The sequence below is a fragment of the Xenia sp. Carnegie-2017 genome, unplaced genomic scaffold, assembly GCF_021976095.1.
Source record: "Xenia sp. Carnegie-2017 unplaced genomic scaffold, XeniaSp_v1 HiC_scaffold_20, whole genome shotgun sequence".
Classification (NCBI taxonomy): Eukaryota; Metazoa; Cnidaria; class Anthozoa; order Malacalcyonacea; family Xeniidae; genus Xenia; species Xenia sp. Carnegie-2017.
This window is the reverse complement of record NW_025813483.1, coordinates 1,633,973-1,655,404: the sequence shown is the minus strand read 5'-3', so window position 1 is coordinate 1,655,404 and position 21,432 is coordinate 1,633,973. Positions and strand designations below refer to the sequence as shown.

Here is a 21,432-nt window from a genome sequence, read left to right as displayed (position 1 = left end):
CATTGAGTCCCTCCCCCAGCTGCCAATCAAAGAGGAAATTGCCGACCTATTCACAAGAGACGAGGTTGCAAAAGCCCTCACGTAGACAAGGTCTGGAAAGGCTCCTGGGGCTGATGGCATTCCAGCTGACGTCTACAAGAACGGAGGCCAGGCACTCCTGGACAAACTGACATCCCTGTTCCAGGAGGTTTGGAAAGTTCCCAAGGTCCCCCAGGACTTCAAAGATGCTGCCGTCGTGCACATCTATAAGAGGAAAGGCGATAAGACCTCATGTGACAACCATCGAGGCATATCCCTCCTCTGCATCGCAGGCAAGGTTTTGGCCCGAGTAGTCCTCAACAGGCTAATCACAAATGTTGCCGAGGCCATCGTCCCTGAATCTCAGTGTGGTTTCCGGGCAGGCAGGGAACTACTGACATGGTTTTCGCTATTAGCCAGTTGCAGGAAAAGTGTCGCAAGCAAAACAAGGAACTCCACATGGTCTTCGTAGACCTAACTAAGGCATCCACACCGTTAATCGGGAAGGCCTTTGGAGGATCCTGGGAAAATTTGGGTGTCCAAAGAAGCTAGTCTCTCTGGTAGCCTCCGTTCACGATGGCATGCAGGCAAGAGTCCAGGAAAGTGGGGAGACATCGGACCCATTTCCTGTGAAGAACGGTGTGAAGCAAGGTTGTGTTCTTCCCCCTCTCTTCTCCATCCTGCTCGCAGCGATGCTGCTCGACGCCTTCCGTGACTTCGACAAAGGGTGTACATTCAGTTCCGCACTGATGGAATGCTCTTCAACCTCAGAAGACTTCAGGCCAAGACCAAAGTCTACGAGGCACTCCTGCGTGAATTCTCTTCGCAGATGACTGTGCACTAGCCGCCCACTCCCATGAAGACATCCAGTGCATAACAGACCGCTTCGCAACTGCATGTGATCGCTTTGAGCTGACCATCAGCCTGGGCAAGACTGAGATCCTGGTCCAGCTTCAACCATCCCAGATTCGTGACACCTCACCACCACCTCCTGTCATCATTAACCACACCAACATCAAGACTGTTGACAAGTTCTGCTACCTTGGCAGCACCACCAGCAACAATGGTTCCCTGGACGCAGAGGTAACGCTGCGTATTGCAAAGGCCAGTGCTGCTTTTGGCAGACTAAAGAGAAGACTCTGGCAGGAACACGGCATCAAGATCGTCACCAAAATTGCTGTGTACAGGGCTGTGGTCCTGAGTGTTCTGCTGTATTGCTGTGAAACCTGGACCACTTATCGCAGGCACATACAACAGCTGGAACAGTTCCACCAGCGCTGCCTGAGAAAAATCCTTCGCATCAAATGGCAGGAGAAAGTGTCCAACCTTGAAGTCCTTGAAAGGTGTGGACTCCCAGCATTGAGAGCTTGATCATCAAAGCTCAACTCCGATGGACAGGCCATTTCGTAAGGATGGATGACAGCAGAATCCCAAAGATGCTGCTGTATGGTCAACTACAAGACGGGAGCCGTGTCCAAGGAAGACCGCTGAAGACATACAAAGACACCCTTAAAGCCAACATCAAGAGCTGCAACATACACCCAAACACCTGGGAGGAGTTCGCGGGAGACAGACTGCAGTGGAGGCATCTATGCTCCCAGGGCGTTCGGAACTTCGAAGCCGGTAGAGCAGCCGCCATCAAGGAGAAGAGGGCCCGAAGGAAGCAACGCTCTGCCCCTCTTGTCTCGTACCCCTGCAGCGTTTGCGGACGTTCGTGTGCATCACAAATTGGCCTCCATTCACACATGAGGTCCCACTCTCGCAGATAGACCTGCATGCCTACTCATCTGTCGCCCCGACAGGTGAGTCCAAAATCATCATCATCAGAAAATTAAATTGATGATATTTTGAGAATTGTGTTTGACTGCGTGCTAGGTTTAGATAGTATACAATCCCATAGAGAACCGGCGGACGCATAACTGCTTTGTGCTAACGTGCAAAGGAGAAATTTGCTACATCATTAAAATGTTCAATAAATGATCAATTTTAACCACCTGCTGTTTTTATTGCAAAATTTTGAATTCTGTTCATACCCAATAAAATATGAAATGCAAATTTTTATTTTAGCTATGACTGAAGTAAACACAAAAAAGTTTTGACTTGGAAGCTTTATGCCAATAAACCTTTCACAGTTTACTATTATTTATTTCAATTATTGAACATCCTGTCTTACATGCAAACTAACTGAAATAGTCATTAAGGAAGACAGGCAGCCAGCTTTTAAAAGTAAGATAGCTCAAAAATTAAAGATTTATATTTTAGGAAGTTAAGAAAATCGATAAACAGAGCTTCTCTAAATTCTCAGCGTTCCAACTTTGAAACGTTGTCAATGAAGTTTTGTCATTTTGTAAACTTTGGATACGGATAAACAAATAATCTGATCAGGGCGTAAGAAGCAAGTAAAATTGGGGAGGAGCTTAAGATTTCAGGGCAATCGTTATTTAAGAAGGAATATGAGAGTAATTAATCTCGAAGTCTCTAATTTAGAATAATTTTGTCACATCTCAGTAATCATAGATACTACAAAACTGATAGCGTTTGGACTTGACAGTTCATCATGCAAAGTATTGTCATTTTGTGAACTTTGACACAAACAAATATTTTAAATAGTCTATCTTACAATAAGTTGAACAAATATAGACCAGAAAAATCACGTGTACTATCACGTGAAGAAGTGATCTTTTCACTCCAATTAGGCGCAATTTTAAAGACATACCTAGCAAAACGTTTTATGTCATCATCTGTGGTACGAATAAGATAAGTAATAGATGACTGTATAAAAGAGGAAAAAATTCATCTTGATAAAAGCCATGTTAGATAAAGTTAAAATCATTCCGCATTTATGATGTGCATAACTGAAATTCTATGACGTGTCATGATTTTGATTCATTTTGTTGATTTTTAGCCTCGCCGTACCAATGATATTTGAAAAGGCAAGCGAAATTAAGTGTTGGTGATAATGCAAGAAAGGTCAGTATTTTGAAATGATAAATTATCCAATGTGTTAATGGGAAAATCCCACAAAAATCAACAGATGTATCAATTTAAAACTTATGAAGCGTGAATTCCACCACGAAAATGACACTCATGTTTTTTATGACAAATATAACATAATTCTAGACATAAGAATAAACAAGTACACTCTGATAGGTGGACTTTATAATCAACATACCTTAACAAATTCAGAAAGATTAAAGAAGACGCAACCAGCTACGTGATGCCCTTGCTTCTGCTTGATAATAAAGAAATTGGAATGTTCAATAAATGTTCAATTTTAATCACCTGCTGTTTTTATTGCAAAATATTGAATTCTGTTCATACCCAATAAAATATGAAATGCAAATTTTTATTTTAGCTATGACTGAAGTAAACACAAAAAAGTTTTGACTTGGAAGCTTTATGCCAATAAACCTTTCACAGTTTACTATTATTTATTTCAATTATTGAACATCCGGACTTACATGCAAACTAACTGAAATAATCATAAAGGAAGACAGGCAGCCAGCCTTTTAAAAGTAAGATAGCTCAAAATTAAAGATTAATATTTTAGGAAGTTAAGAAAATCGATAAACAGAGCTTCTCTAAAATTCTCAGCGTTCCAACTTTGAAACGTTGTCAATGAAGTTTTGTCATTTTGTAAACTTTGGATACGGATAAACAAATAATCTGATCAGGGCGTAAGAAGCAAGTAAAATTGGGGAGGAGCTTAAGATTTCAGGGCAATCGTTATTTAAGAAGGGAATATGAGAGTAATTAATCTCGAAGTCTCTAATTTAGAATAATTTTGTCACATCTCAGTAATCATAGATACTACAAAACTGATAGCGTTTGGACTTGACAGTTCATCATGCAAAGTTTTGTCATTTTGTGAACTTTTGACACAAACAAATATTTTAAATAGTCTATCTTACAACAAGTTGAACAAATATAGACCAGAAAAAATCACGTGTACTATCACGTGAAGAAGTGATCTTTTCACTCCAATTAGGCGCAATTTTAAAGACATACCTAGCAAAACGTTTTATGTCATCATCTGTGGTACGAATAAGATAAGTAATAGATGACTGTATAAAAGGAAAAAATTCTTCTTGATAAAAGCCATGTTTGATAAAGTTAAAATCATTCCGCATTTATGATATGCATAACTGAAATTCTGTGACGTGTCATGATTTTGATTTATTTTGTTGATTTTTTAGCCCTGCCGTACCAATGATATTTGAAAAGACTAGCGAAATTAATTGTTGGTGATAATGCAAGAAAGGTCAGTATTTTGAAATGATAAATTATCCAATGTGTTAATGGGAAAATCCCACCAAAATCAACAGATGTATCAATATAAAACTCATGAAGCGCGAATTCCACCATGAAAATGACATTCAGGTTTTTTATGACAAATATAACAAAATTCTAGACATAAGAATAAGCAAGTACACTCTGATAGGTGAACTTTATAATCCACATACCTTAACAAATTTAGAAAGATTAAAGAAGACGAAACCAACTACGTGATGTCTTTGCTTCTGTTTGATAATAAAGAAATTGGAATGTTCAATAAATGTTCAATTTTAATCACCTGCTGTTTTTATTGCAAAATATTGAATTCTGTTCATACCCAATAAAATATGAAATGCAAATTTTTTATTTTAGCTATGACTGAAGTAAACACAAAAAAGTTTTGACTTGGAAGCTTTATGCCAATAAGTCTTTCACAGTTTACTATTATTTATTTCAATTATTGAATATTCTGGCTTACATGCAAACTAATTGAAATAATCATAAAGGAAGACAGGCAGCCGGGCTTTAAAAGGAAGATAGCTCAAAAATTAAAGATTTATATTTTAGGAAGTTAAGAAAATCGACAAACAGAGCTTCTCTAAAATTCTCAGCGTTCCAACTTTGAAACGTTGTCAATGAAGTTTTGTCATTTTGTAAACTTTGGATACGGATAAACAAATAATCTGATCAGGGCGTAAGAAGCAAGTAAAATTGGGGGAGCTTAAGATTTCAGGGCAATCGTTATTTAAGAAGGGAATATGAGAGTAATTAATCTCGAAGTCTCTAATTTAGAATAATTTTGTCACATCTCAGTAATCATAGATACTACAAAACTGATAGCGTTTGGACTTGACAGTTCATCATGCAAAGTTTTGTCATTTTGTGAACTTTTGACGCAAACAAATATTTTAAATAGTCTATCTTACAACAAGTTGAACAAATATAGACCAGAAAAAATCACGTGTACTATCACGTGAAGAAGTGATCTTTTCACTCCAATTAGGCGCAATTTCTAAAGACATACCTAGCAAAACGTTTTATGTCATCATCTGTGGTACGAATAAGATAAGTAATAGATGACTGTATAAAAAGGAAAAAATTTCTTGATAAAAGCCATGTTAGATAAAGTTAAAATCATTCCGCATTTATGATATGCATAACTGAAATTCTGTGACGTGTCATGATTTTGATTTATTTTGTTGATTTTTTAGCCCTGCCGTACCAATGATATTTGAAAAGACTAGCGAAATTAATTGTTGGTGATAATGCAAGAAAGGTCAGTATTTTGAAATGATAAATTATCCAATGTGTTAATGGGAAAATCCCACCAAAATCAACAGATGTATCAATATAAAACATATGAAGCGAATTCCACCACGAAAATGACATTCAGGTTTTTATGACAAATATAACAAAATTCTAGACATAAGAATAAACAATACACTCTGATAGGTGAACTTTATAATCAACATACCTTAACAAATTTAGAAAGATTAAAGAAGACGCAACCAACTACGTGATGCCCTTGCTTCTGCTTGATAATAAAGAAATCGGAATGTTCAATAAATGTTCAATTTTAATCACCTGCTGTTTTTATTGCAAAATATTGAATTCTGTTCATACCCAATAAAATATGAAATGCAAATTTTTATTTTAGCTATGACTGAAGTAAACACAAAAAGTTTTGACTTGGAAGCTTTATGCCAATAAACCTTTCACAGTTTACTATTATTTATTTCAATTATTGAACATCCTGACTTACATGCAAACTAACTGAAATAATCATAAAGGAAGACAGGCAGCCAGCCTTTTAAAAGTAAGATAGCTCAAAATTAAAGATTTATATTTTAGGAAGTTAAGAAAATCGATAAACAGAGCTTCTCTAAAATTCTCAGCGTTCCAACTTTGAAACGTTGTCAATGAAGTTTTGTCATTTTGTAAACTTTGATACGGATAAACAAATAATCTGATCAGGGGCGTGAAGCAAGTAAAATTGGGAGGAGCTTAAGATTTCAGGGCAATCGTTATTTAAGAAGGGAATATGAGAGTAATTAATCTCGAAGTCTCTAATTTAGAATAATTTTGTCACATCTCAGTAATCATAGATACTACAAAATTGATAGCGTTTTAACTTGACAGTTCATCATGCAAAGTTTTGTCATTTTGTGAACTTTTGACGCGAACAAATATTTTAAATAGTCTATCTTAAAACAATTTGAACAATTATAGACCACAAAAAAATCACGTGTACTATCACGTGAAGAAATGATCTTTTCACTCTAAGTAGGCGCAATTTCTAAGGACATACCTTGCAAAATGTTTTTATGTCGTCATCTGTGGTACGAATAAGATAAGTAATACATGACTGTATAAAAAAGGGAAAAAATTCTTCTTGATAAAAGCCATGTTAGATAAAGTTAAATTCATTGCGCATTTATGATATGCATTACTGAAATTCTGTCACGTGTCATGATTTTGATTCATTTTGTTGATTTTTTAACCCTGCCGTACTAATGATATTTGAAAAGGCAAGCGAAATTAAGTGTTGGTGATAATGCAAGAAAGGTCAGTATTTTGAAATGATAAATTATCCAATGTGTTAATGGGAAAATCCCACAAAAATCAACAGATGTATCAATATAAAACTTATGAAGCGTGAAGTCCACCACGAAAATGACATTCAGGTTTTTTATGACAAATATAGCAAAATTCTAGACATAAGAACAATGACACTCTGATAGGTGGACTTTATAATCAACATACCTTAACAAATTCAGAAAGATTAAAGAAGACGCAACCAACTACGTGATGCCCTTGCTTCTGCTTGATAATAAAGAAATTGGAATGTTTACTAAATGTTCAAATTTAATTACCTGCTGTTTTTATTGTAAAATATTGAATTCTGTTCATATCCAATAGATTGTGAAATGCAAATTTTTTATTTTAGCTATGACTGAAGTAAACACAAAGAAGTTTTGACTTGTAAGCTTTACGCCAATAAACCTTTGACAGTTTACTATTATTTATTTCATTTATTGAACATTCCGGCTTACATGCAAACTAACTGAAATAATCATAAAGGAAGACAGGGCTGTCAGCCTTTTACAAGTAAGATAGCTCCAAAATTAAAGATTTATAATTTAGGAAGTTAAGAAAATCGATAAACAGAGCTTCTCTGAAATTCTCAGCGTTCCAACTTTGAAACGTTGTCAAAGAGGTTTTATCATTTTGTAAACTTGAGATACGGATAAACAAATAATCTGATCAGGGGCGTGAGAAGCAAGTAAAAGTTGGGGGGCTCAAGATTTTAGGGCAATCTTATTTAAGAAGGGAATATCAGAGTAATTAATCTCGAAGTCTCTAATTTAGAATAATTTTGTCACATCTCAGTAATCATAGATACTTCAAAATTGATAGCGTTTGGACTTGACAGTTCATCATGCAAAGTATTGTCATTTTGTGAACTTTGACGCAAAAAATATTTTAAATAGTCTATCTTACAACAAGTTGAACAAATATAGACCAGAAAAATCACGTGTACTATCACGTGAAGAAGTGATCTTTCACTCAATTAGGCGCAATTTCTAAAGACATACCTAGCAAAACGTTTTTATGTCATCATCTGTGTTAGGAATAAGATAAATAGACGACTGTATAAAAAAGGAAGAAAATTCTTCTTGATAAAAGCCATGTTAGATAAAGTTAAAACCATTCCGCATTTATGATATGCATAACTGAAATTCTGTGACGTGTCATGATTTTGATTCATTTTGTTGATTTTTTAGCCCTGCCGTACCAATGATATTTGAAAAGACAAGCGAAATTAATTGTTGGTGATAATGCAAGAAAGGTCAGTATTTTGAAATGATAAATTATCCAATGTGTTAATGGGAAAATCCCACAAAAATCAACAGATGTATCAATATAAAACTTATGAAGCGTGAAGTCCACCACGAAAATGACATTCAGGTTTTTTATGACAAATATAGCAAAATTCTAGACATAAGAACAATGACACTCTGATAGGTGGACTTTATAATCAACATACCTTAACAAATTCAGAAAGATTAAAGAAGACGCAACCAACTACGTGATGCCCTTGCTTCTGCTTGATAATAAAGAAATTGGAATGTTCAATAAATGTTCAGTTTTTATCACCTGCTGTTTTTATTGCAAAATATTGAATTCTGTTCATACCCAATAAAATATGAAATGCAAATTTTTATTTTAGCTATGACTGAAGTAAACACAAAAAAGTTTTGACTTGGAAGCTTTATGCCAATAAACCTTTCACAGTTTACTATTATTTATTTCAATTATTGAACATCCGGACTTACATGCAAACTAACTGAAATAATCATAAAGGAAGACAGGCAGCCAGCCTTTTAAAAGTAAGATAGCTCAAAAATTAAAGATTAATATTTTAGGAAGTTAAGAAAATCGATAAACAGAGCTTCTCTAAAATTCTCAGCGTTCCAACTTTGAAACGTTGTCAATGAAGTTTTGTCATTTTGTAAACTTTGGATACGGATAAACAAATAATCTGATCAGGGCGTATGAAGCAAGTAAAATTGGGGGGAGGAGCTTAAGATTTCAGGGGCAATCGTTATTTAAGAAGGGAATATGAGAGTAATTAATCTCGAAGTCTCTAATTTAGAATAATTTTGTCACATCTCAGTAATCATAGATACTTCAAAACTGATAGCGTTTGGACTTGACAGTTCATCATGCAAAGTTTTGTCATTTTGTGAACTTTTGACACAAACAAATATTTTAAATAGTCTATCTTACAACAAGTTGAACAAATATAGACCAGAAAGAAGTCACGTGTACTATCACGTAAAGAAGTTATCTTTTCACTCCAATTTCGGCGCAATTTCTAAAGACATACCTAGCAAAACGTTTTTATGTCATCATCTGTGGTACGAATAAGATAAAGAGATAGATGACTGTATAAAAGAGGAAAAAAATTCTTCTTCCTTAATTCTTCTTACTTAATTCTTCTCCACAACTTTGTGTCTGCATATTTTGTGCATAAACAGTGCTGTAGTATTTATGACACATATTGTAATTCGTAGATTGAGGTAGAAGAAATACTTAAAAATGAAACTTTGAAAAGTGAAACAAAATCAAGCGTGATAGAGGAGAAACAACGGCGGCCAAGTTAAAGATAGCTTGATGAAATTAAACCTAGTTCATGTACCTAGCGTACGCTCGAGAGTTTTGGATGAGGACTTGTTGAGCAATGAAAACACGAATGATTTCAAGCATGTTGACGGCGATAAAAGCTCTAGCGAGGACGAGGTTCAATACAAAACAACCATTAATACTAAGGAGTCTACTGAAGATATGTTAAAAAGAAATATTGATGAATCACATATACAGTTTGGAAGCTAGTTGGCTCACGTGGTATATAGTTGTGAGACCTGCTAAAAATATGTAAAAATAACTTCCAGCGTCTTTCCTTTAGGACGAAGAATCTGATTTAGAAATTGAAGAGGAAGCTATCACCAAAAGAGATTTGCCAGAAAATTCAAAGTTTACTCCCCAAGGTTTTTATATGCAGATGAATGATTGTGAGAAGAGTACTCTAAGGAATGTTATTGACGAGGGATAGTACAAGGACCAACGTAGAATGTAGCGGCTTCTCTGTGAGATTGTAGGAGGATTAGTTCACCTTCATTCACAGGTAGAAAATTTCCATTACTGCTGGAGCCAATGTGGTTCTGCTACTGATAGAAATAAAGTTGAAGATCACATTCACCGTCTTAAAACATTTAGCCGTCCGCCTGTTGTGCATACTTGTGGTCCTTTACTTGAAGTTTTAAGCACCTATCATCGCTACAATGAATTAGTTGAAGAGTTTTCATCCATTCTTTACGAGAAAAGTTCATGGACGTTTGATATTGTCTAGTGGGGACGTTAAAGTCATATCTTTGTATCTAAATATTATATGACATTGCAATATTGTATTTGTTGTTTGTGGTGAAATCCATAATATACTGTGGAAACCATTTATTTACCAGCTGATTGATTCATTAATTGTATTATGTAGAAAGTATAAATATCTGCTTTAGTTTAGCATTCAGTCTGGATATTTTTTTGGCAACAACCATGTAGGATTTTCATCACTTCCTTAACAGTATTGAACGTATAAGAGTGCTTGTAGTTTTGTTTTGATAATTCCTACTAAAGTAATACTATATTGCTTCTTCCATCGTGAGAATGTAAGTTCGGAATATTAAACTGCCAGCAATTGTGATGTAAACTGTCTACTTATTGTTTTGTCATTGTTAAAGTAAGCAGAATATGGACAGGCGTTAGTGTATTTCCATTTGTGTTCGTGTAGTGTACTTGTGGGCAACCATGTCTACCACAGAACGCATACCATTAACACCCGGGAATCGATTTTGCTCCACAAAAGACATTTTGGACTAAGGATTATAATTATATGACGATGCCACACGCCCCCGCCATCGAGCATTGATCTCAATTGCTCCAATAATTAAATATTCAGAACCAAGTTTGCATAATTTGCATAGTGATGTTTGTTTGTTCCTTGACTTCCTTCGTGGTTCAAAAGTAGAAGAAAATTAAAATATCACGCTTGACAGATGACAGACAGTAATTTATATTTTTCTACTTGCTGTTTAAAATGCTGATTGTCCAGGAAAATTTGAAATTTGACGGAAAATGAATCAAATCGATCGTATGAAATGGGTTCTTGTGGTTGGTGAAAATTTACTTTGATGTTTTAGGATTCCTTTCTTACAATTATCTCATTATTTTTATTTATACTTTGATGTGCTAAAACTTTTAATTTTAATACGTTCTTGCTTCTCATTTCGTAGATAATCTGGGTTGGAATAAACTCTCTTATTTTTGGTCTAACTTTTCATCAATACGACACCAGTAAAGATTATTATTATCTTCGTGTATTGACCAAGGTAGGGCAAGGAATATATAAAAGTGTACCATTGTAATTTACTGCGTACAAACGTAGTTTATAAATGTACTTGGTCTCACTTTGAAGTACAAATCAGTGGCAACTTTCCTTATATCTATGTCATTTCCTTGTAACAACTCTTTGAGATCATGCTTGTTTGTAAATAATCATGTTGCTTATATCCTTGGGGCTGTTTGTTTATATTGTACTGTCTGCCATCAGTTGTCAAACTCTTTGTATCAGGCAGTGGGGTCAAGTTATGCATGCTTTGTTTACACTTTGTCCCTGGCAGGCAGGGAATCAACTTGTGGATGTGTGTTCACTCTCTTTGTCTCTGACAGGGGGGTCAAGTTGTGCATGCATTGTTCACACATTGTCTTTGACAGGGGTCAAGTTGTGCATGCATTGTTCACACATTGTCTCTGACAGGGGGGTCAAGTTGTGCATGCATTGTTCACACATTGTCTTTGACAGGGGTCAAGTTGTGCATGCATTGTCTCACAGGGGGTCAAGTTGTGCATGCATTGTTCACACATTGTCTCTGACAGGGGTCAAGTTTTGCATGCATTGTTCACACATTGTCTTTGACAGGGGTCAAGTTGTGCATGCATTGTTCACACATTGTCTTTGACAGGGGTCAAGTTGTGCATGCATTGTTCACACATTGTCTTTGACAGGGGTCAAGTTGTGCATGCATTGTTCACACATTGTCTTTGACAGGGGTCAGTTGCATGCATTGACTACCATTATACATGATGCTGAACATTTTGATAATTGTGGTCATTAATTTGTAACGTATTCACTTTGACTTTGGTTTATTAAATATGTAAGCTGATCAAAAGCTTATTCAATGTTTAATTTTAATGCAGCTGTTGTGTGTCATCATTTTGTAAATTAAAAACCTTCAACATTCTTTTGGTTTATCATTTCTAGTCTGGTTTGGCATGGGCAAGAGCATCAGCTGCAGTTATTAATTTCAATTGCTTTTAATTCTTCTTCCTGTCTGTCGAAACATGTTGTCATTTCTTGAGGTGTAGATGTAAGTAAGTCAAATAGTTGTCATGGTTACAACACATAAGTAATTGCTAACGTATGTTCAAAGCTCTCGGAGAAATTAGTTTGTTAAGGTTATTTGAGTTAAATATACATAAGTGTAACATGATAAAATAGTATGAAGTTTAATGAAACTGAAATTTGAGAGGAAAATTGAAAAACTTAAGGTTTTTTAAAGAGATTTTAAATACAGTGGCTGAAGAATTTCAGTATGTTTATGTTTGTAGTGTTTCAGGAACTGTGGGGTCAGAGACATCCCTCCCCTTACACTTTTCCATAGAACATAAATTTATTGGTTAAAAGTCAGCTTGTCATTTCTAAACTATAAAATATATTCTTATGCCTTTCTTTCCCCTCTTAAGCAACCTTCATGGTCACTTTATCAAAAGTTCATATCATTATGAAAAATATAAGGAAAATGAATTTCTCTACATGTGTAGTTCTGAGGATTAACTATTGTGTTGAATATAAATTTGAAGTATTACTCCAGTAACTATACAAAGTTCAGAGCATCCATATGAAGTATTACTCCAGTAACTATACAAAGTTCAGAGCATCCATATGAAGTATTACTCCAGTAACTATACAAAGTTCAGAGCATCCATATGAAGTATTACTCCAGTAACTATACAAAGTTCAGAGCATCCATATGAAGTATTACTCCAGTAACTATACAAAGTTCAAAGCATCCATATGAAGTATTACTCCAGTAACTATACAAAGTTCAGAGCATCCATATGAAGTCACTCCAGTAACTATACAAAGTTCAAAGCATCCATATGAAGTATTCCTTCAGTAACTATAAAAAGTTCAGAGCATCCATATGAAGTATTACTCCAGTAACTATATAAAGTTCAGAGCATCCATATGAAGTATTACTCCAGTAACTATACAAAGTCCAAAGCATCCATATGAAGTATTACTCCACTAACTATACAAAGTTCAGAGCATCCTTATGAAGTATTACTCCAGTAACTATACAAAGTTCAAAGCATCCATATGAAGTATTCCTTCAGTAACTATACAAAGTCCAAAGCATCCATATGAAGTATTACTCCACTAACTATATAAAGTTCAGAGCATCCATATGAAGTATTACTCCAGTAACTATACAAAGTCCAAAGCATCCATATGAGTATTACTCCACTAACTATACAAAGTTCAGAGCATCCTTATGAAGTATTACTCCACTAACTATACAAAGTCCAAAGCATCCATATGAAGTATTACTCCACTAACTATACAAAGTTCAGAGCATCCTTATGAAGTATTACTCCAGTAACTATACAAAGTTCAAAGCATCCATATGAAGTATTCCTTCAGTAACTATAAAAAGTTCAAAGCATCCATGAAGTATTACTCCAGTAACTATATAAAGTTCAGAGCATCCATATGAAGTATTACTCCAGTAACTATACAAAGTTCAGAGCATCCATATGAAGTAAAGTTGTCATTAGAATTGAAGACATTTTTATGACATAATTTTTGTGATATTTCAACTTTAGTGTTGTGGAATGGGTCACAATTTACAAGTTTATTGATAAAAATATCACATTTCATCGAGTCATTGCCTCATTGATATGTTTCTTCACCAGTAAGTTGTTCTTCCTGTATAAACTTTTACTAAATAATAGATCAAGGCATCATTAAAAGTTTTGAAAATAGAATTTTCAAATAGGGTGTTATTGGGTGGTATCTTAAAGGAATCTCCCTCTCCCCTCCCCCTGCCTCTCCCCTCTCTCTCATCCCTCTCCCCTCCCCTCATCCCTCTCCCCTCTCATCCCTCTCCCCTCTCATCCCTCTCCCCTCATCCTCTCCTCTCATCCCTCTCCCTCTCTCCTCCCCTCCTCCTCATTCCCATATGGCTATTGGATACGTAAAGTTTTGTTTCATGTTTAAATTTAATGTATTAAAGTTGATTTAAAATGAGATGATTGAAATTCTAAACATTTTAAGTATGTAAAATACTTTGTCTGTTTTCATAAATTTCAGCCATTCACATCGGAGCGCATCTTTTCAACTTTGAGAATCTTATTGATGCTTATGGTCGTGACTCTAAGGATCTGCGCTTTCATTTGAGTGATCTGGGGGATTCTGGGAATGATACTTACATCAACCCTATAAGAAAACAAGATGCAGTAAGACCACATGACGTCATCAATAATTTTATTCTTCACGTGACCATTAACATAACATTACGTCATTATTTTTACAGGACCCTCCAACTGAAGTCTTTAAGACTGGTAACTATACTTTTACTTGAAACTGAGAACCTTAGATAACATGAAAACATGACAAGATTTGCGCTGTGTAATTTAAAATTTTTAATCTTGATCTGTGGGAAGAATTCGCGTTCCTTTGCACTTGGTTTAAATGCGACGTTGAAATTTAACCAAAGACAAGATAGAAACTTGTTTGTAAATTTTCAGGGTTCAATACTCGTTATTTGTGCGTATTGTATCATCTAAAGCTTTCTATAAATTGTGAAAGACATAATTAACATTGAATTGTCGTTGCTTCTTTAAAACTACTATTCACTTTTCCTTTTTTCATTAGTTGCAGGTGTTTCAGGCTTTATAATGACATTAGTACTGGTACTCATGGTAAAAAATTTATATATTGAACATTTTAGTTACGTAAAACATTTGCTTTTACGCTGAAAAATTATCTTTGTTTCATGATTTGATTTTTATTTTTGTCAACTTCTGTTTGTTATAGCTACTAAATCATCAACATTTTCTGCTCATTCAACTCAAATCCTTTCTCTGACTTACTACTGTACAACAGCTTTAGTTTAATCTTATGCCATACATCTTTATTGCAAATATATTTTACCTAGATGGAAACAATTCCTTTCTCTGACTTACTACGTACAACAGCTTTAGTTTCATCTTATGTCATACATCTTTATTGCAAATATATTTTGCCTAGATGGAAACAATTCCTTTCTCTGATTTACTACTTACAACAGCTTTAGTTTCATCTTATGTCATACATCTTTATTGCAAATATATTTTGCCTAGATGGAAACAATTCCTTTCTCTGATTTACTACTGTACAACAGCTTTAGTTTCATCTTATGTCATACATCTTTATTGCAAATATATTTTGCCTAGATGGAAACAATTCCTTTCTCTGACTTACTACGTACAACAGCTTTAGTTTCATCTTATGTCATACATCTTTATTGCAAATATATTTTACCTAAATGGAAACAAATTCTTTTCATGAATACTACCGCACAACAATCAACATAGAACTTTAAAATAAGCCCGTTACATATTACATAATTAACGGCCTTTTTCAAAATTTCATCTTAGGCATTCTTGTTTGATTCCTGTTTTAATTCCTGTTTTCTAGGTTACGTCATCAACAGGACTTCTAAGGTGTGAAATGATTGGTTTTTTCATCCACCAATCATGTGCTCACAAACGTGAATTTCTTGCAGACGTTCGTACTTTGAAGTCTTTTGGTTCACTCATCATTTATTTATTATTTTCTTCGTTGGTTTGATTGTTCATGGCATGCAGTAAGTTGGAAAAATAACATCGATTTGTTACTCTGTGGAGCATCTTCTTTTGACCTAGTCCCCAGGCTCTTCTCTTGCAATAGCTCGTACACATTAATCTTTTTTTAGAGGTTTAATACGTCGACAGACAAATGTTAAGGAACACGATCCTGAATTTTGTCAATTATCACCAAAATGTCAAATTGATCCTCATTTTGAGTCCGCGGGACCACAGGTCAGCAAATCTGTTGTTTAAATCATCATGGAAACGTATCAAATAGAGATATTTTCTTATTTTAGTCGTGGAAGTGGATAGTAGCTCCGTTGTCGCTATATTTCATTGAAAGATTTATTCGTTTTCTTAGATCTTTACAAACTGTCACTGTAACCAAGGTGACTGTATTTGCTGTCGTCATTAAAAACCATTCCGCCAATACGACTATCCATTTCTTTATTGTTGTTGTTATTTAAAGATTGTGAAACATCCATCAAATGTTATTGAAATTCAAATGAAGAAATCTGGGTTTTCATATTTACCTGGTCAGGTTAGGTCATAAAATGTTGACATATTTCTTCATAACCGTCATTTCTTATGGATTTTTTCACTGCTTCAGTGTACACCAATAACGATTTTGTTGTGCAAAAATATTATGTTGACTTTCAATGGTTTGATTATTGAAGGACTGGGGCTTTCTTAACTATTGAAAAATCACTTATTTCGCCGTGATCTTTGATCTGACGTTCTACATTCATTATAAATTATTCATTGTCGTAATGTACAAAATGTGACATTTTGACATGCTATGGTCTGCGAGTTGTTTATTTCTCAGGTCAACGGTGTTCTTTGTTAAAATTATTTGGAGCCCCTTCTCCAGGCCCTCCCTGTAACCGACATCTTGTGGACAGTCATTCATTCATATGTTTTTATAAACTTTATTTTACAGTATGTGTTTCTTCAATGTCCAAAAATTTCTCATTTGGAATGGCATCCATTTACTCTTACCTCCGTACGTGCTTACATTTGTCGCTAACATAAAGTATTTGCTCCATCGACGTATATGCACAACTATAAACTTTATTTAGAGCCCAGAGCAAGAGACGTTTTGCGTTCATATTCGCACTGCTGGCGACTGGACAAGTTTGTAGTTTGAATCTGAAACTTTTTTCATCATTATTGACTAATGTTATGAGAATTTCTTCTTTTTTTGTAGTTGCTCTATCGAATACCTGCACTGGAGGGGGAATAGAAACAAATAATCTTAATGATCTACCAAGGTTTACTACATTTTAGTGTCTTTCAACTTAAATCATTTCTACAAAACATTGTTGATCGTGTAATGTAGCAATTTTCATTTTTGTTTTTAGAATATCTGTCGATGGACCATTTGGGACCTCCAGTACTGTAAGGGGATGATCATGGATATTTTAAAACGATCGAAGGATACATTTGAACTGTGGGCTTTCGTTTTACTGAATATAATTTTATTTTATTTCAGGACTATTTTAAATATTCCGTTTGCATGTTTGTTGGTGCTGGTATTGGCGTGACGCCTTTTGCTTCTATTTTGAAGTCGATTTGGTATAAAATTTTCATCATCAGTAATTTTCTAACTATTTTTTATTTCGCGCTACAAGTGCAATTGCTGAACAGAAAACTTCAAATAAGGCCATTTAGGAAACTTTTATTAAGTGTTAGGCTTAAGTTAAAGACGAAACTTTACATTTAATAAATATTTTAACTATGGCCTTATCAAAGTTTGTTGTTGAGTATTTAATTACATGTACTCTAGGAATTCTTTTTCATCTTTGCCAATCTATAGTTACAGTGTTTTATAATTTATCCCTGTTTATCCCTATTTACTTCTACAGGTATCGTCATGAACACAACTGTGCCTCGCTTCAGATTAAAAAGATATATTTTTACTGGATTTGTCCTGATACTAACGCATTTGAATGGTTTGCGAATTTACTTAATCGTCTTGAAATCCAGGTTTGTTCGAAGGACTTCGGTCGCTTTAATGTTCGGGGGAGGGGAGGGTGGGGTGAAAGCTTCGTAAATTTTTAAGATATGATGATCATTTTTATAAATTTTAGATGGTCGAAAAGGGAAACGAAGGCTTCCTTGAACTCAAAATTTACCTCACTCGAGGATGGTCAAATGAAGAAGTAAAAATATTTTTATTGTAATTTTAACTCGTTTCCTTTCCCTCCCATGTTTTACGTCTTGTCTAGGCTCGCAATATCATGATTCGGAACGAAAGACAAAATGTCGATGTTATCACTGGTTTAAAACAAAAAACGCATTTTGGTCGACCGGAATGGAGCAATATCTTCAAAACAATTTCCGAAAACAATCCAAGGTTTATACGACAAATGTAGTCTATGCAGTATTTTTATCATAAATATAAAAGCAACTTGGCACTTTCTTTTATTAACTTGTTTCTTTTTCCCTTTTAGCACCGATGTTGGAGTTTTTTTCTGTGGACCAAAGACTTTGTCTCATACTCTGCATTCTTTATGCGATGAACACAGTAAATTACACGAAGGAATGAAGTTTCATTATAATAAGGAAAATTTCTAAATTATAAATAGAAATACTTTCGATATTTATCTTACCTTACCAAGAAATACCGTAGGAATACTGAGAATCCGGTGTCGTATTTCATATAAACGTTACAAATTCGTACTCTTCAATCATACATTTTTAGTTGTTATTTGACTTTTCAAATTTTAAATGTTTTAGAAGTACTGATCATGATTTGACATAATAATTATAATACTGAATCATGAAATAATTTTGTAAGCGAAAATAAAAATAGAAATCGAAATTGTTATCAGTCATGATGACACACACGCTTAGACCGAAGTCATGCTTTTACGTAGTCAGCAAGATTTTCACCTTGAATGACAACGTGTAACGTTTGTGTCATTAACGAAATCTGGTATAATCTTCAACAAAATCAATGAGAGATAATAAAAAGTATTATCTTCCTTTGCATAGCAACCACTTTGAGTACAAGGTGCTCTTTGTTATGTTAAGTGCACGAGTTTCCTGCGTGACACTGTGCTGTGACGCACTCAAAATTACGCCCATTTTGCAATGCTAAAAACATGACATAATTATTTGCATGAAATTTGCAAGTTGAATGCCGATTTTTGAAAATAAACAAATGTCATCAGGCTGAAATGTCTTAAATATTTCATCTGCCATTTACATAACTTCTAAACGGGAGTTTTATCAATTACTAACACGAAATGCTATGAGTAAACTTATCAGCTGTTTGTCGCTGAAGACGATGAAAAATTCATTCAATCATATAACAATCTAAAATATTTATGACGCAACAGTCACGTGAATTTACAGCCAATCAGGAAAGTGAACTCACAACGTAAATGACACGAACGCACATCTCAGCGTCAATTGTTTGAGTTTCTCGTTTGCTAGCAGGTCTTATCACTCGCTAAATTTTAAAAAATTTCGTCATGCAAATCTTTGTGAAAACCTTAACCGGCAAGACTATCACACTTGAAGTTGAACCTAGCGACACCATCGAAAATGTGAAGACGAAAATTCAAGATAAAGAAGGAATCCCACCAGACCAACAACGTTTGATTTTCGCCGGAAAACAACTTGAAGATGGCCGAACCCTTTCTGACTACAATATCCAGAAAGAATCTACGCTTCATCTTGTCCTTCGTCTTCGAGGTGGTATGCAGATCTTTGTCAAAACCTTGACCGGCAAAACTATCACCCTTGAAGTTGAACCTAGCGATACCATTGAAAATGTGAAGACAAAAATTCAAGACAAGGAAGGAATCCCACCAGACCAACAACGATTAATCTTCGCAGGAAAACAACTAGAAGATGGCCGAACCCTTTCTGACTACAATATTCAGAAAGAATCGACCCTCCATCTTGTCCTTCGTCTCCGAGGTGGTATGCAGATTTTCGTTAAGACGCTGACGGGAAAAACAATCACTCTTGAAGTTGAACCTAGCGACACAATTGAAAATGTAAAAACCAAGATCCAAGACAAGGAAGGAATCCCACCAGACCAACAACGACTGATTTTCGCTGGGAAGCAACTAGAAGATGGCCGAACCCTTTCCGACTACAATATCCAGAAAGAATCCACCCTCCATCTTGTTCTTCGTCTTCGAGGCGGTATGCAGATCTTTGTGAAAACCTTAACTGGCAAAACTATCACACTTGAAGTTGAACCAAGCGACACAATTGAAAATGTGAAAACAAAAATCCAAGACAAGGAAGGAATCCCACCCGATCAACAACGTTTGATTTTCGCCGGGAAACAACTAGAAGATGGCCGAACCCTTTCTGACTATAATATCCAAAAGGAATCGACCCTCCATCTTGTCCTCCGTCTTCGAGGTGGTATGCAGATTTTTGTCAAAACCTTAACCGGCAAGACTATCACTCTTGAAGTTGAACCTAGCGACACCATTGAAAATGTGAAGACGAAAATTCAAGATAAAGAAGGAATCCCACCCGATCAACAACGTTTGATTTTCGCCGGAAAACAACTAGAAGATGGCCGAACCCTTTCTGACTACAATATCCAAAAGGAATCGACTCTACATCTTGTCCTTCGTCTTCGAGGTGGTATGCAAATCTTTGTGAAAACCTTAACCGGCAAAACTATCACTTTAGAAGTTGAACCCAGTGACACAATTGAAAATGTGAAGACCAAGATTCAAGATAAAGAAGGAATCCCACCAGATCAACAACGACTGATCTTTGCAGGAAAGCAACTTGAAGATGGCCGTACTCTTTCTGACTACAATATCCAGAAAGAATCAACTCTTCATCTTGTTCTTCGTCTTCGTGGTGGATATTAGAAATAATTCTAAGAAACTTTAATAACCTCATATTGAAATGACTGTAAAACACTTGGATATTAATGTTGTATTTGGTGTATATCAATAGAAAAATGTGTATTTCTGTTAAATAAAGTTCTTTTTTGGCATTAAAATTACTGCAAATATATTTTGCTTGTTGACATGTTGAGAAGTAAAATAATTCTTATTTTTAGTGAGACACTTGTGGTTTGGCAATATTTTCAAAAAAGAGTTCAATATTTTTGCCCTTGCCTGTCCTCCAAAAATTAATTTTTTTATTTAATGGCTTTTTCCATTATTGCAAATAGCTTGGTTAAAGTGACTGTTGTTGCCCAAGTTCACCAATACTTGTTATTAATGCAGGTATCTGGTGACTTAGTTAAAAATGGCGAGAAAAGTTACCCAGGCAGAGTTCATTGTGAGCTCTTTATGATGGTAATAGACTGCTCAACTGTCAAACATTGTGACAAAAGACAAGAAATGTTTGAGGGTTAGTATGAATAGGATAGTTGTCAGTGAGTAAAATGGCTGTTCTAGATGTCTGATGTGTTGAATTATGTAATGTTCATGGCATAAATGACCTTCCTGGTGTTAGCCCCGGAACTGTTTGGTGCCCCTTTAGGAAATGTATGGCTTAATCCCAAAGTAAGTTAACCTATGAGTATGTAAAAACCAATTCTGAACAATCCTTTGTAAAATAGTACAATTTACATTCTGAAAAATTGATAAGAATAATGTCAAGTATTCTTTCTCATAGTAACTCCTCCAACCACTC

General features: G+C 35.0%; 3 protein-coding genes and 2 long non-coding RNA genes across 5 annotated transcripts in view; 3 read left to right on the top strand and 2 right to left on the bottom strand.

Annotated features, from left to right (window-relative positions):
- Nucleotides 1-8,410, bottom strand: part of LOC124440912 — a 28,437-nt gene extending 20,027 nt beyond the window's left edge. The window contains exons 1-4 of the mRNA XM_046991336.1: nucleotides 8,342-8,410; nucleotides 7,057-7,113; nucleotides 5,768-5,824; nucleotides 3,191-3,250 (exon numbers count right to left, since the gene is read on the bottom strand). The gene's annotated coding sequence lies outside the window, so the exon portion shown is untranslated. The remainder of the gene's footprint in view (nucleotides 1-3,190; nucleotides 3,251-5,767; nucleotides 5,825-7,056; nucleotides 7,114-8,341) is intronic.
- Nucleotides 8,411-9,364: 954 nt separating this feature from the next.
- LOC124442147 lies at nucleotides 9,365-10,561 on the top strand. The gene is made up of 2 exons (XR_006947162.1): nucleotides 9,365-9,597; nucleotides 9,764-10,561. It is a non-coding gene; the product is annotated as an uncharacterized LOC124442147 (long non-coding RNA).
- Nucleotides 10,562-10,962: 401 nt separating this feature from the next.
- Nucleotides 10,963-18,659, top strand: LOC124442591 (cytochrome b-245 heavy chain-like). Its single transcript, XM_046993080.1, is given in 22 exon segments — nucleotides 10,963-11,022; nucleotides 11,145-11,240; nucleotides 12,173-12,221; nucleotides 12,224-12,272; nucleotides 13,798-13,886; nucleotides 14,285-14,430; nucleotides 14,508-14,535; nucleotides 14,849-14,895; nucleotides 15,653-15,678; nucleotides 15,741-15,821; nucleotides 15,930-16,035; nucleotides 16,101-16,193; nucleotides 16,274-16,345; nucleotides 16,745-16,807; nucleotides 16,884-16,938; nucleotides 17,012-17,075; nucleotides 17,166-17,202; nucleotides 17,297-17,379; nucleotides 17,670-17,790; nucleotides 17,895-17,966; nucleotides 18,033-18,160; nucleotides 18,258-18,659. Coding segments are annotated over 22 exon segments (1,665 nt in total). The 5' UTR covers nucleotides 10,963-10,986; the 3' UTR covers nucleotides 18,382-18,659.
- On the bottom strand, nucleotides 16,700-18,477 carry LOC124442592. The gene is made up of 2 exons (XR_006947299.1): nucleotides 18,417-18,477; nucleotides 16,700-17,032 (listed from the first exon to the last, which is right to left on the bottom strand). It is a non-coding gene; the product is annotated as an uncharacterized LOC124442592 (long non-coding RNA).
- A 548-nt stretch (nucleotides 18,660-19,207) lies between the features above and the next one.
- LOC124442587 (polyubiquitin) lies at nucleotides 19,208-20,805 on the top strand. The gene has a single exon (XM_046993075.1). It carries the CDS (start codon nucleotides 19,284-19,286, stop codon nucleotides 20,655-20,657), a length of 1,374 nt encoding a protein of 457 aa, XP_046849031.1. The 5' UTR covers nucleotides 19,208-19,283; the 3' UTR covers nucleotides 20,658-20,805.
- The last annotated feature ends 627 nt before the right edge of the window (nucleotides 20,806-21,432 follow it).

What these genes read in the sequence shown, in the direction of transcription:
- LOC124442587 (XM_046993075.1), top strand. Translation starts at nt 19,284, where the DNA reads ATGCAAATCTTTGTGAAAACCTTAACCGGCAAGACTATCACACTTGAA.